Below are 14,874 nucleotides of genomic sequence, written 5' to 3'. Positions count from 1 at the left end.
AACACTTCAGACATACTACAACTGTGCCATATTGCTGTCAATGGGGAAACCGCACATACCCTTCACTCTGGTCATATTGTGTACACACATATAAATACACAGAGCGCTCACGAAAGGATCTATATGGATTCTGTGCACAGATTTCTTGTAGAATCGCAAATGTTTGTTTATGGAATATTTTGGCAAATAAGATTGCACTTTTAGATTGATTTAATACATTTTATGGTGACAAAACAGCACAGATTGTTCCACCAAATACATACTGAAAATGCAGAAATTCTGGGTTAACTCTAAAAAATGTGCTCTAACCAAGTTTTTTTTTTTTTGGTCAATTAACAACACAGAATGTTCAACAGTCTGTCAAAACATACTCCTCTTCACACAAGTTTGGGTCAGTGAGATTTTTTTTCTCTATTATATTGGAAAGGCAACGTCACATCAAATACATTTTATTTCTGGTTAGCACAAAAAAATTGCGTTAACTGCTGGTTATATTTTTATACATGTAGAAATAGATATGTAGAAATAGAAGAGCAGGAAAAGGTTCTTCCTATTAGTCAAAGCTCAAAATAAGATGACACGGTGGCGCTGGAATGGTTTTGCTTTTGTACTTCTGCTGGTGGGAAACAGCTGCTGGATACACTGGGGGCAGGTAATGAACACCAGGGCTGAGTGTACATGTAAAGTAATCCAGTCAGCATACCTCTTTACTCTGCTGTTTGCTGCCATGCTGCTGCTGGATGAGCTGAAGGTGGAGTTGTTCTTGCTGTTTCTTGTAGAACTCCTGGAGTTGCTGCTGCAAAGTCACACAGAGTCATAAATTAAAGAAGCCTCCTCGGTTTTTCTGTTGTGTTTTATTTTATTCCCCTAAAGTTCAAGTATAATGTTACAAAACAGATTTTACTTAGATCCTTACAATTATTTAATTATTTATTTTACAAGATATTTTGCTACAGTACAACACATTACCTAAAATCTTTCATATTCAATATTTGTTGCATAATACTACTTATTTCTTGGAATCAGAAAACATGTGCATGAGGAAGGAGTTTTGCAAGTTGCATCCCTCACTCATTCTTCAAAACCACTCAGAAAATAGTTCACAGATTCCCTGAGAATCAGGAAGAACCTACAGTCAGAGAACATCCACATCAAGCATATTCCGAATGTGTGGAATTCTTTGAGTCATGTGTCACAGATTTACCATAGAATTGCTTCATTAATACGTCTGAAAGATCCCATTTGATGGCCATCAAGACATTTTTTTCAAGACACTATATATAAATACACACACATACAATATATATGAAAAAATATGTACATGTTTTTTTTATGTCTATATTTATGTTCATATATATATATATATATATATATATATATATATATATATATATATATATATATAAACATAACATTTTTCTGAAATATATACATGTATGTGAATGTATATACTTAATGTACACAGTACACATACATATATTATGCAAACAAAAACTTTTATTTTGGATGCGATTAATCATTTGAAAGCACTATAAATGTACAATCTATTTTTTGCCAAAGCCTGAGTAATATCTGAGACATTCAAACAGAAGGAGAAACAGAATGAGAGCCAGTACCTGCTGTAACATCAGTGCTTGTTGTTGCTGCAGTAACAGCTGGAGCTGCTGGGGGCTCAGAACTTGGTGTTGGAGGATTTGCTGCATCTGCTGAGGAGTTATGACCTGTGGTGTCATCATAGCAACAGAAACTGGGACCTACACAAACACAGGAAGAGGACAGACACATGAATACAATGACATCTGGATAAGCACAATACAATACACTAAAGATAACATATCACATGTCCTATCAGTAGCCTGTCACCAGAAGAATGTGCCAACAAGAGATCAAGATCTGTTTCTCTAAAACCACCTGAGGAGCTTTCAGAAGCAGTGATATGAGAAGCCAAAGCTGCACTGACTGATGGGAGACTGACAGATACAAAGAGAAAACCCATACACAAACACTCCAACAACCACCACATCATCAAACGTCCCACTCCACTGACAAGGCCACTGGTCATTATTCTGGAGTGCTTGTCCGTGTTTTGCTTGTGACTGCGTGAATGCGTTTTGTATTTTCATTTTTTTTCATGATTGTATTCCACCCTCTTCATCAGCGTGAAGCATCTTGTCCCTGCGATGCTTTACTAAAATGGGTCACAACTCTCCTGGTATAGCGTTTCGTTGTGTACATAAACTTCAAATCGCTGAATATCAATTAACACGAATCTAACCGTGTCAATGCAGGATGCGCATTGTTCGTTACGTCGTCAAATATAATTCAGGTGTATGGAAAAAAAGGTCCCTCTCTAAAAAAAAAAAACCCATATCAAAACACACATTAAAGGGCACACAAACAAGCTCAAGCGGAATAAAAAGGGTGAGCATATTATGGCCGGAAGGGAAAATGACGTGATGATATTGAGAGGGTCCTCACGTTGTTGACAGGGGTCTTTAATTAGAAGAGAGGCTGCGTGAATACAGTACACGCATGTGTCTCAGTGTCAGCTTTTCTCTATGATACTCCGTGCCATTAAAATCTCCTTTGTGACATTGGGTGACAAACCACGTCTGTGCTGAACTTGATAGCGGCGGGCATTTGCAACTGTTAACATATCCCCAGCGTGTTTTAGCGAGCATGTGTGAGATCGCAGAAGTATGTCTCACATCTGCTCCTGATTGGCCAGACATTTGGGCGACAGTCTCCCTTCACCAAGGTTACCCCAATTGCATCTGATTCAGAACCGCTGACATGGGTTTGAATTTGTCCCGTCTCGATGAACGTAATTGAGTCTGTTCTTTCTGACCTCTGCACGGTCTCCACCTATTTCAGACCACCCTAAGTAAAAAAAAAACAGAACATTTTCCTAAATATACTCAGTATTACAAAGATGGGGTTAAATGTGTTATAAACTCATAACCAAGATGGATATGTGGTGCTCGGATCAAAGTAAAGCACAAGCACACACCCCAAACACAAAGGTGTCACGTCTTAATATGCGGCCCATTTTTCACATGGCTTAGCGCACCATTTGCATAGACTGCACCCTTTGATTTCTTCATTTCACAGTCATTATGCACTCATGTCCTTTTTTCTCAGTGCCACTAATTTTGATGAACTATTCTGATAGTTCAGACGTCAGACGGGCAGACGGGTGGGTGGTGAGACAATACAAGCTAAAACACAGACGCCAGACATGAGTGTACATTTGGCAACGAAATACTTGCTAATTTGATCAATTTAGAATTTGCTGTGTAACTTTATAATTGAGATACTATTATAGTTTTTATTTAGATTTTAAAATAGTTCTTATAATTCAAGATTAAGTAATTTTATTGTGTTATTATGTTGTTATTATAATTAATTAATGCCTACATAGTTCTTGAAATGTAATGTTTAAAAAGAGTAGCTGATCTTTTTACTCAAATCTATGAAATTTGAAATGATTTAGATGAAGATTATCTATTTGTATCATTTTCATACATGTTTGAGAGATTTGTGGTTTTGAGTAAGCTTTACTTTTGAATTATGGTTTTGAACTTTTTCCTATTTATACAAATTTCCTAATTAAGACAACTTTATACATAAACACAAACATTTCAATTTGCATTAAACTTTGCATTCATATTTCTACTACTATCTATAAAAAAACTTTTTTGAAATTACCATACATATTTACTAACATACTAAACATTTTACTACATTTTTTTTCTTAAAACCAAGAAACATTTTTTAATAGATTTTTTAACAGTTCCAACTACTAAATTAAAACTTTATAATATTTAATTTGACATAAATGTAAATGCTTTGTAAAAGAAATAACAACTACAATTTACTAACTTCTCAGGCCATAACAAATCACAACTCCAGCCTGTTCCAATTAAACCCTTTATATCCACACCTTACAGACACACTGACACCAGCTTCACACCCTCATTTACTGCATGAATGTGTGCATGTGTGCATGTGTGTATGTGTGTGTGTGTGTCCACTTCTACCAAACCTCAGCCCTAGCGGAAAGGCTATTACAGCTCACATTTTACTGCCCATTACCACTGAGGTCATTAGTGGAGAGAGGGATGGGCCTCCTCTTAACCTATTGATCATTGTAACTACTAGCATTTAATCCGCTGGTGAATGAGCTGGAATCTCTTTAAGACAGGCCTGCCGCAGAAGAGAAGCACTTCAGCTGAAAAATATCATCCTGGCCACTATATCAGCAGCACTTAAGAGGAGTGAGGGATACCGCTTCTTACTGCTCAGAGCTGTTCGCTCTTCTCCTCTGGCCGTAATTGTGGAAATGTGCGAAATGAAATTATTATTATGAATTGCGGTAAACGACCATATCGCTTGATAAGAGGTGAGGAAAGTACAAATACATATTTCAAGTAGTCTCATGATGAAAGCGCTATGAGATACAGCAGATATCTGGTTAAACGAGATACAAGGAATTTTATGAATGCATATTTCAGCTGTCATTTGGACAGTTTTAAATAACATGGGACTCGTTTGCTCGGAAAAAGAAAGAATTGTTAAGAGAGGAAGAAAGGGGGCAAACTGGAGAAAGCTGATGGTAATGAGAGGTGTAGGCCAGGTGTGAGTGTAGCACATTAGCACACACACACACACACAGGAACTATAACATACTCAAACAGCTGCTATGTGACTGTAGGCAATGTGCTAGCGCAGGCCTGCTGTCCAACAGCCCTACCCACACACACACACACACACACACACACACATGCTGTACACTCAACATTTACATGCCAACACATGCAAAAATTTATAAGCAAGTCTGACACTTAATTTTTAAAAATATAAAATGCCAAAACTTTTAAATCGTTAAATGAAATAAATTTAAATAAAAATAAACAAAAACTCACACATTAAAAAGGCAAGCATAAATGTTTTTTTTTTTTATGTAAACCTAAAAGAAGTAAACAATAACAAACTAACAATAAATAGATAAACGTAACAAAGTAAATGTGAAAAAAAAAACATAAAAGGGTAAAATAAGTAAATGCAACAAAAAGTAAACAAAATGTTATAAGATAAAACAATAATACAAAAATTTAAATATTTACGCAAAATATACATCTGTTAATAACTTTGCTTCTTTAAGTCCACATAAAGCTGTAAAATTTATGGGAATAAAAACTGATCATTAAATTTGATTTAACTCGAAGGTGTTCAATCTGAATATGTACAACACCAGAATGATGCCAGCTGGGAGATCGAGCGTACTGGACGCAGCTGCGGATCTAGCTCATTTGAGCCTGGTACTCAAATTCACCATCCAGTTCATCTTCAGTATGACAATGAGAAGGAAACCGCATCCAAAAATACGGCTCTAATGAGGAAACATCTGACACACATCTGACGAACCTCAGAAACACTGATACTGACTTAATGAAGAACGCATTCTTCCTGAGAGAGCAAAATGTCATGCACGGAGAGAATGAGAAAAAGAGAGATAGGCAATTAAGATGAAGAGTGAAGGGGGGCAACTTCAATCAGAGCGTCTCACACATTGAACTGGCCGCACGGAAACAGGTTGCAAAGAAAGAAAGCAAGAAAGAGGGCAGGAAAAAAAGAAAATCAAATTTTAATGCCAGCTCCCCGGTGTCATCTTGTTTTGTCAGGACATCAAATAGAATTGAGAAGTACAAAATAACAAGCCCTTGAGAAATCAGAGGAGGTTTGGTCTGTTTGAAGCCTCTTGGTTTACCTTGTCCAGAGATATAGGGAATAGCATTGTCCGTGCGCTCATTTGGCACAGCGTGCCGCAAAAAAAAAAAAAGGGATTTCATATTTCATGCGTGGTGTAATTATTTATTTGAATGTGCAATTTTCATTTCAAGAAATTCAGTTTAGTTCAAAATTGCAAAAGAAGTTTAAAAAAAAAAACGGCTAATTTAATGGACTGAAAATCTAAGTAGAAAATTCTAAAAGCACAGTTTGAGAAATAAATATTACATTCATAATGGATTAAATGGAGATATTCTGGTCTCATATTTATGAAAACATGCACGTACAAATTATTATTATTATGGTTTTTATTATAAAGCAAGAACACTCTGGGGCAGAGGCGTAGATATATCCATCTCCCCAGCCGCTTCTGAACTGCAAATAATTCCACTCCCTCTTCCTCGCTCTGGCTCTCTCGCAGCCCGTTTACAGTTCACATAAACAGGATAATCATAGTCACATTTTCTGCCCATTTACCGAGCAGATTCTGTGGGGGGAAAGCGGCCCATTCAAGGCAACTGTAAAAACAAAAATCCAGATTGAGCTTTAATTAACTTCTAAACCACAAACAAACAAGTTCTCAGCAGAGCTGGCCCGATCTGCTGTAAAACAAACAAGCAGGGGCGAAGGAGAGCATGAGGTTCAGCTTTTCCTTTCCCACACTAACTCAACCCCACTGCAGGTGGGTGTCCCGAAGGGGTGGACCATCAGCCCCGGAACCCTCTGAGCTGTTGCTCAAGGGCTATTCACTTGATCTCACGCACTAACTGTGGGTGGGTGCACTGTGGATGTGCCACGGGCATGTGTCTTGCCTCCATGAGTGTTTGCCTTGGATTCGAGCACAAAAAATAAACATGTTTCTCATCTCTCTGCACATTAGGATGCAAAGAAAAAAATATACATTCATGAAAACCAGCATGCTGAATTTATATTTTCTAGTGAATATCCTGACCCTTGACATCTACTGCCTTTAAGTCCTGAAAAGTGCCTTCTTATAAGTTTGGAAATTGTGATGTGCACTTAAGTGATTGCGGTCAGAATTAAACGGGCACTTTGGGCAATTTCATAGTTATTTCTCCCGTTTTCATTTTCTGACAACGACAGCTTTTTATGTAAATAAAGAGCAAAGGATGTGCATTAAATGTATAATCTATTTACAATTAGCAGGAACTTACAAGTGAGGAATATCACTAGCAATTTATCATAAAAATGTATTATTATTAATTTATTATTTATTTTAAATTAAATATTTATTATTGTTCTGCCACAAAGAAAACACGTTTCTGTTTAACTAAAAACAAATCTACATTATTAATATTTCCATTTCCATCAAACTTTACCTATCAAATAGCTATTCTTCATCAACAGCATGTTAACAATCACACTTTATGATCAAAACTATCTAGCAACCACAATGATTCCTTATCCAAAATTCAAGGCTCAGAGATCTTCCCACCGGAATCATCTCGTAACTGGCAGTAATAATCATTTCTGACCACAACGCAACCCCTGGTGACCCTTGATGGGTCTCTCCTCACACACACTAAAATACTGTCACAATGCGGGACCGCTAAAGGTCTCCCGCTCAACCCAGCCTGAGATGTGCCACTAAAAACAATGGTGTCGACAAACTGCCTTTCACCACTTTACACTTTTCCACTACACCCTAACGCCCTTTCCTCCCTCCCGCTCCCTCCCTCTCTCTCTCTTGCTCTACTCATCCCGCTGATATGATTTATGGTTTACCAGCTCAGCGAGGTTACGCAACGTCGCGCATGCCTTCAGACGCATTATTGGAGTCGGTGGAGATTTAATTAAGATCACAGTCACACAAATCCTCCTCAAATTGAGAATTTACTCGAGACAATGGTCGTCACATCCTAGCATGGGAGAGGTCCCATTTTGCACAACGCCAAACGACAACGACGCTAATCCGTGTTCCATGACATCACATGAAGGCTTCGGTAAATTGCACTTCGTGATTTGATCAGCCATGTTGTGGTGTTTGTCGCCAGGGTCAATTAATATTGGGTTAGAGATACTGTTAGCGTGTGAGCTAATTTTCTAAAAGAAAACACAAATGAGCGTTGTAATATGTTAAATAAAATCTAAACGTTTATAAAAAAAACTATATAATCTCTAAATTTATACTGTTCCACGCTAAAATTAGTTTTCAAAATATAAAGTTGCAGATGCGAGTCGTAGAGGCATCCGCAACCTTTTTTTTTTTTTGCTGTATACCATAAAATTGTCTTTCTGAGCAATTTGTCACTACGCTGCTTCTTCCAAAGAGGATGCTCACCTGGTGTGCTTGCAGGAAACTTAGTACAAGAAAAGAAAGAAGAAATGCATTTTGGGAAAAACACAAGCAAAAGTTTCCTTTCTTTATCTTTCTCCTCTGTGGGAGAACGAAGGATAAAGACAACAGAAAAGAACAGCTGGTAATGCCGTGTGTCATCATCACTAAAGTATTCTCCATTCTTACCACATAATGTAGAGCAAGACGTCTGTGAAAGAGGTCAGCCGCATGAACGACTGACCACAACCCCCCCCCCCCAACTCTTTCCTATGGGAAATATCTATTAAACATACACACAGTTTGCTTGTTCTCCCGTCTCACGTAAACACACACACACACACACGTGAATATTCTCTCACACACCAACATTGTCGTCGCCGCTAATATGACAGGTGTTGGCAGACTCACGGCCTGTCAGGGCACAACATAAATGCAGTACGGCCCCAGCCAGAGCGGGCCCTAATGCACTACTAATGAACAATAAATCAAGTCTGATTACAAACTGTCAGCCCAATCAGCTCTCACCCTTCTCTCACACCTTCTAAACGAAGGAGCCCGGTGGTCACAGCTGTGCGGCATTACCCTCCGCGAGGCTCCCTGTTTAGCCTTTACTTTCCACACGTCCAGTCGTTACCTCTCCTGCCATCCTCGTATCGAAACCCCCACCGACCTCGAGTCTCAAACTCCACAAACTAAATAATGACGGCAACCAGAAACTGTCATGCTAAATACTGCATATCAGCATTCAAATCATTTGTTTTTAAATGCATCATTTAAAATATCAACTGATTATTTTACAACATGCATATATTTAAAATGAGCAAGCGGCCCACAAAAACTACAGGAGAGTGTCAAAACTTTGCCTTAGTTTCAGCAATCACACTCCTGGCATGTGAACAGTCACACTCTTGCACACACACACACACACACACACACAAATGAGGGCCCATGACACAAGTGTCAAATCGCAGTGTGTCCCTGCCCCTTTTTAAATGTGGGCAACCGTGAAGGTGAACAAACCTTCCCCAACACACACACACGTGCGCTATTAATTTTCAAAAGAATTAAATAGAAACCTAACCAATTTAACTTAAAATATCATCAAATCCAACACTGTGATAGCATGTTGACAGCATGTGCAATCTAGAAACCTTTCTACAAAAAAGTTTTAGACACAAAAAGTATCTGCATAACTGCAATTGTCTTCAACTAAAAACATACATACATACAACACAAGAAAGCATTTAACAAAAGCCTCAAATTAAAAATCCTGTGCTTGTAAACTGCAACTGACAAGAGAAGCTTCAAACATCAACTTGTAATCACATCACAGTGTTTACATGTCTCCTAACCAACCAGCATGATATAAACTAATACAAACAGCATGCGGAGAAATCAAGCTCTCTTCCTTTTCCTCTGGACGTACTGCATTGCAAAACTTTTCTACGGCAACAGAAACAGGTCTTTCACAGAAAAATTACAGAATCAATCATATTGACAAACCTGACAAACTCCATTTGGCTGGCAGGGTAAACAGAGAGAAGCCGGGCCGTTTGGAGGATCGCGGAAGATGAGAAGACACGAGTCGCGGAGCAGAGAGGGAGAGCGAGCGAGAGGCAGAGAGAGAGAGAGAGAGAGAGAGAGAGAGAGGCGTTTACAGCGAGCGTGTGCGTGTGCTGCCGCGTCTCAAGCCTTTTTCCCGGGGATATGGACAGATTGCACGCACGAGGTTGCTCCCTAGCTGACAAGATACAAAACTATCCAATCAACCACGCCCTTTCTCCACCAATCACAAGCAGCCCTCTAAACATAATCAATTCAAATGGGGACACAAGCAGCGGCAGGGGCCGCCGCAGGCCATGTGTGTGTGTGTTTGGGGTGGGAGGGGGGCAGGTGAAGCAATGCCTTTGTGTGGGACCCTATAAAAAAGGAGAGAGAGAGAGAGAGAGAGAGAGAGAGAGAGAGAGAGAACAAAAAGGACCTAAACAAAACAAAAAGAAAAAAGCAGCACAGTTGATGGCTGTTAACCCTTTGACCCCGGTAAAGGTTTTGTCCGTGCTGGTGAAACAATGGAAGAGTGAAGAAAAGAAACCCTTTAATTAAACAACAGATAAGCAAACACTATCTGACAGAGAGAAAGAGTGGGAGAAAAACAAAGAGATTCCGCAAGTTGTTATTGTTCTTATAAACGGGAATTGTTTATGGGAACACAAGCTTGGCCATTCACTTTAATTAGAAAAGGGAGGATTTAATGTTTTGTTTTTATTTAAAACAATGGCAGTTATGTAAATTCTATAATATATATATATAAAAAATAAAATCTTTTTACATTATATTTTATAAGAAATGTCACAGTCATTAAAAGAGTACCTTTTAAACTTCTTGACCAGACACAAACAACTATGGAAAAGGTTGCTGTTTCCATTCACAGACTGACTCTGTGTGTGGGTGCAATTCAATCTTAATCCAAATCCACTAATTTCGAACATAAAATAACACACACACCGCAGCCCTACTTCTGCTGTGAACGGTTAGAACATAAGTGCTCAGCGCTAGCAAGTGATTAAAACATCACCACCTTCTCACACTTTTTTTTTTTTTTTTTTATAAAAAAGGGGGAAAACACAGAAAAGTTGCTTCGCCCCCTACTGGCTAACCTTATATTACACATTCAAAACCCAGAGACAAAGGCTTAACTTACTTCAATAGTTGACTGGTTGAAGTCAACTTGAAATTGAAGGCTAATTTACATTTTTAGAGTTTTATTAAAAAACAAAAAAAGTCATTTCTTTGCAAGCAAGAAAAATTTATATTTTAGAAAGGTTATAATTAGTTAGAAATATCATAATTAAGAAGTTTTTTAATATATATATATATATATATATATATATATATATATCATTAAATTACTAAGATAATTAAAACATTAAACATTATGAATATTTCAGAAATCAAAGGCATAACTGATTTCATTAAAAATAAAATGGATTTTTACAAAATACATAATTTTGTAAACACACAAACACACACACACACATATATATACACACACATAGTTTTAAAAACTCAACCAACTAAATAATTCTAAATAATAAATAAATGACACACACACGTAACTTCAGATTTGTTTATTGCTAAAAAAAATTATCAATTAAATTTTTAAAGAAGTAATACCTTTATAAAGGAGTAAACTGGTGGTATCACAAAGTAATACCATGGCACTGTACCTTGACATAAACAACAACATTAAATAGTTATTATATTCAAATGCAATTTATGTGGCATGTGTCCAAAAACATTGAAATGTAATTGCATGAGAGGGTATAAACAATTTCTGTAGACCATCACATGAGCCGTATTGTTAACTGACTTAAAGAACCTAAGAATTAAAGGTCTATACCTTAGTGAATAATTCAATATTTTATTGGTTCCCTGACAAACACTCTCAGAAGTGTGCACACACGCGTAAGCCTTTTCAAGCAAGGGCAAAAAGACAAGCAGCCGTGCAAGTATGCACACATAACACATACAGCCGCTCATATGAACTAACACACACACACACACACACACACACGCACACATTTGGCCATACCCCCTCTCCTATGCGGTCTCCCCTGGGCAGAATGTCGGCGTATTCTCAATAAAACACCTTCTTAGCAGTAATAGGCCACTGTTCTCATTTCACTGCTCCCAAAGGGCTCATGATAAATTTAGCAGACATACAGTTCAAGCCTCCTCCTCTTGTCTCTCTCTCGCTCTTTCCACATCTATCTGTGCTGTGTTCGGGCCTGTACGCCATAATTACCCATACTCTTTCTATCCAAGCCGTCTAATAGATCTTGCTGTTTATTCACTCCATCACTTTGTGAGTCACAGAACCAACACTATTCATTTATGTCTTGTTACAGATAATTGGAAAGCACAGGTTGACTCCTTCGCGAGACTGACACACAAACAATAACGCGCTCCATCTCAGATCAGCTCCGCGGTTCCCTGTATGACTGTCAGGATGACACGGGGCCAAGGGGAAACTGATCCCAGATAAGCGTTTGCTGGTAACCTGCTTGAGTTTAGCATTTAAACCGCGCAGTCATATGAATCCTCTTGTGAAGAGTCATCGCAAAACCACTACAGACGTGACGGGTTCTAGTACTACTACTATGACGGAGATATCTTTGCTCTTTTAGACCTTCGCGCAGGTCGAAATAAGCTCATTTGTAACGCTGTCCTGTGACTAAATGTAATCTGTTGTTTACTGAAACAGGTTTTAGCAGAACAGGTGTGATGTTAACAGAAAACAGCTGGTGCTGTGGGCAACAACCTTCTTTTTAAAACACAAATCACACGCGCACACACATCTTGAATGTCACTTCTATTAATGAATGAGCAAAGACCAAACAGTCATCTCTGACCTCTGACTATCATGACACCAGCAGTTTCAGTACAGTATGATGTGCGGTGATGATATTTGGCGTAAGTATTTAAGGGAACAGGCAATCTCTTCAGACACCGCAAACTATACGCACATTTAGCAAAAGCACTAGACTGCTAAATATCAAGCAGATCTTGTTTGATTAATCGTGCACTGATACGGTAGCGAAAAGTGTGCCTTTGCTGTCTGTGCTTCGCTGTGGCTTTGCCTTCAGTCAAAACATGAGCTTTTCTGTTGGTGATGTTCGACATAAATGAAGTGGGTGGGGGAATGTTGTTTTCTTTACATGCTATTGTGATTGATTCAGAGTGTGTGCTTTTTGAGTCAGACACTATTTTTGGAGGCCTCATCAAAACGATAAAAAAAACATAAAAAGACCATATTTGAGCATTTAAAACTGTCTTAATACTTTTTTTTCATCTTTAATGTTGTATTGTGCATTGTATGTATATCAATATATGTGAATTAATGCAACATGAATTAATACAACACAAGTATATACTATACATATATGTACTCAAAAATGTTTTCTCAAAAATATAGTGAAGGAGGTGATGTTGTGAAATATTATTACAACATAAAATAACTTTTTTTCTATTTTAATATATTTTAAAATGCAATTTATTCCAGTACGGAGCCCCGCACATGCCATGCAAGAAAAAAGAAATAAATTGCGCGCATGATTAACTAATTCGTTCCCTCAATTTACTAAAACGTGCACACGATTACTATTGCGAATTAGTAAATCGTGCACACGATTTAGCCATCTATTTTTTCCTGCGTGTCATGTGCGGGGCTCATTAATTCCAGTCAAGGTAAAGCTGAATACTGTAGCAGCCATTGCTCCAGTCTTCAGTGTTACATGATCTTTCTGAAATCATACTAATTTGCTAAGTTGGTGGTCAAGAAATATTTAATCAATGTTGAAAACAGTTCTGCTGTACAATATGTATTATGTATATATAAATGCACACACATATAGCATATATATCATGTATAAATATATTTCATATATAACTGTAACACTTTTCTTAAATATGTACATGCATATGTCTCTGTGCGTATTTATATATACATAATAAATATACATAGTACACACACATATATTTTGTAAACAAATTCTTTCATGATTTTCCTGTGATTAAATCACACAAAATTCAATAATGGCTTCAAAAGTAGTGTGTGCACTTTTTTCATTTAAAAGTACTGCTATATGAACAGAAGTGAAATAACATTTTGTTTGCAAACACTTAAAACAAATAAGGTGCTTTTTTACAGCAGTATTCCTTTTAAATAGCAGCAGTTAAAATATTTCTTGTAGATCTCAACTTATGCAATGTAATCAAATTAAATCTAAAACCAAAGCTATTTGTCATATAAATATATACATATATATATATATATGTATATATATATATATATATATATATATATATATATATATATATATATATATATATATATATATATATATATATATATATATATATAAATTGAAAATGAATTAAAAATAAAAACGAATCTTAAACAGCAGACCACAAATCAAATTTTAAGGTCAGGAATCCATAGTAATATAATATATTCATAAAAGAAATAACCATGAAACAACTGCATCAATGCAAGTGAAAATCTTTGCTTTTACTCAACTCAGTCGACTATTACACACAAAGCCACACTAGGCCACATCAGGGTATTTTTAACATCTGTAATAAATATAAACCAACACCAAGTGAGTGAGAGAGAAGGAGCTGAACTACTCAAAGCAGTTAAACTTACACACACTGATCACAGTAGCCCATATTCCCCTGTCCCAAGCATCTCATGCTAACCGCTGACAACTGTATATTCTTTAGTGAACCCACAGGCCGTCAGATGTGACTTCACACAAGAGACTTCCCAAAGCTTCTTATCTAGCAGGTAGTGTTTTGGAGTCTCAAATACGATCTATATAGATCAATCCATAAACTCCCAACAGTCCTAGCATCATGGACCACACATCTGTATACCGTTTTGGAAAACGGACGAAAAGATGGAAAGAATTGAGGGATGAGAGGAGAGAGGGAGGAGACAAGAAGAAGGGGGTGGCAGGCAGCTTGGGGGGGGCGGGGGGACGAAACATGACTGAAGTGAAAAGGTCTCGAAAATGGCACTGTAGCTTTAAGGGTTGGTGCTTGGAGTTGATGCAACAGCAATTTGATGTTGGCCGTTACTGGCTGGGCCAGACAGTCTGGAAAAAAGCGTGATGACCTCATCGTGACAGCATCATCCAAGCCTGTTTCTCATCTACACATTACACATAATGCATTCTTACAATATGACTTGAAAAAACAAACGGCTGAAGAGAACAGGAATG

General features: G+C 37.5%; 1 protein-coding gene across 21 annotated transcripts in view; it reads right to left on the bottom strand.

Annotated features, from left to right (window-relative positions):
• Positions 1 to 14,874, bottom strand: part of LOC127960111 (forkhead box protein P1-B) — a 181,526-nt gene that overhangs the window by 40,090 nt on the left and 126,562 nt on the right. For 18 of the 21 annotated variants that reach the window (XM_052559685.1, XM_052559675.1, XM_052559671.1 and 15 more), the window contains 2 exons: positions 1,617 to 1,754; positions 704 to 796 (listed from right to left, as the gene is read on the bottom strand). In XM_052559685.1, coding sequence (XP_052415645.1) covers positions 704 to 796; positions 1,617 to 1,754 — 231 coding nt within the window. Of the gene's footprint in view, positions 1 to 703; positions 797 to 1,616; positions 1,755 to 9,592; positions 9,927 to 14,874 lie in introns of those variants that run through there. The other 3 variants (XM_052559680.1, XM_052559689.1, XM_052559690.1) reach the window with 2 other exon arrangements.

The sequence above is a fragment of the Carassius gibelio genome, chromosome B6 (genome assembly GCF_023724105.1).
Source record: "Carassius gibelio isolate Cgi1373 ecotype wild population from Czech Republic chromosome B6, carGib1.2-hapl.c, whole genome shotgun sequence".
NCBI classification, from domain to species: Eukaryota; Metazoa; Chordata; class Actinopteri; order Cypriniformes; family Cyprinidae; genus Carassius; species Carassius gibelio.
Note: the sequence above shows the minus strand (reverse complement) of the source record. Positions and strands in the feature narration are given on the sequence as shown.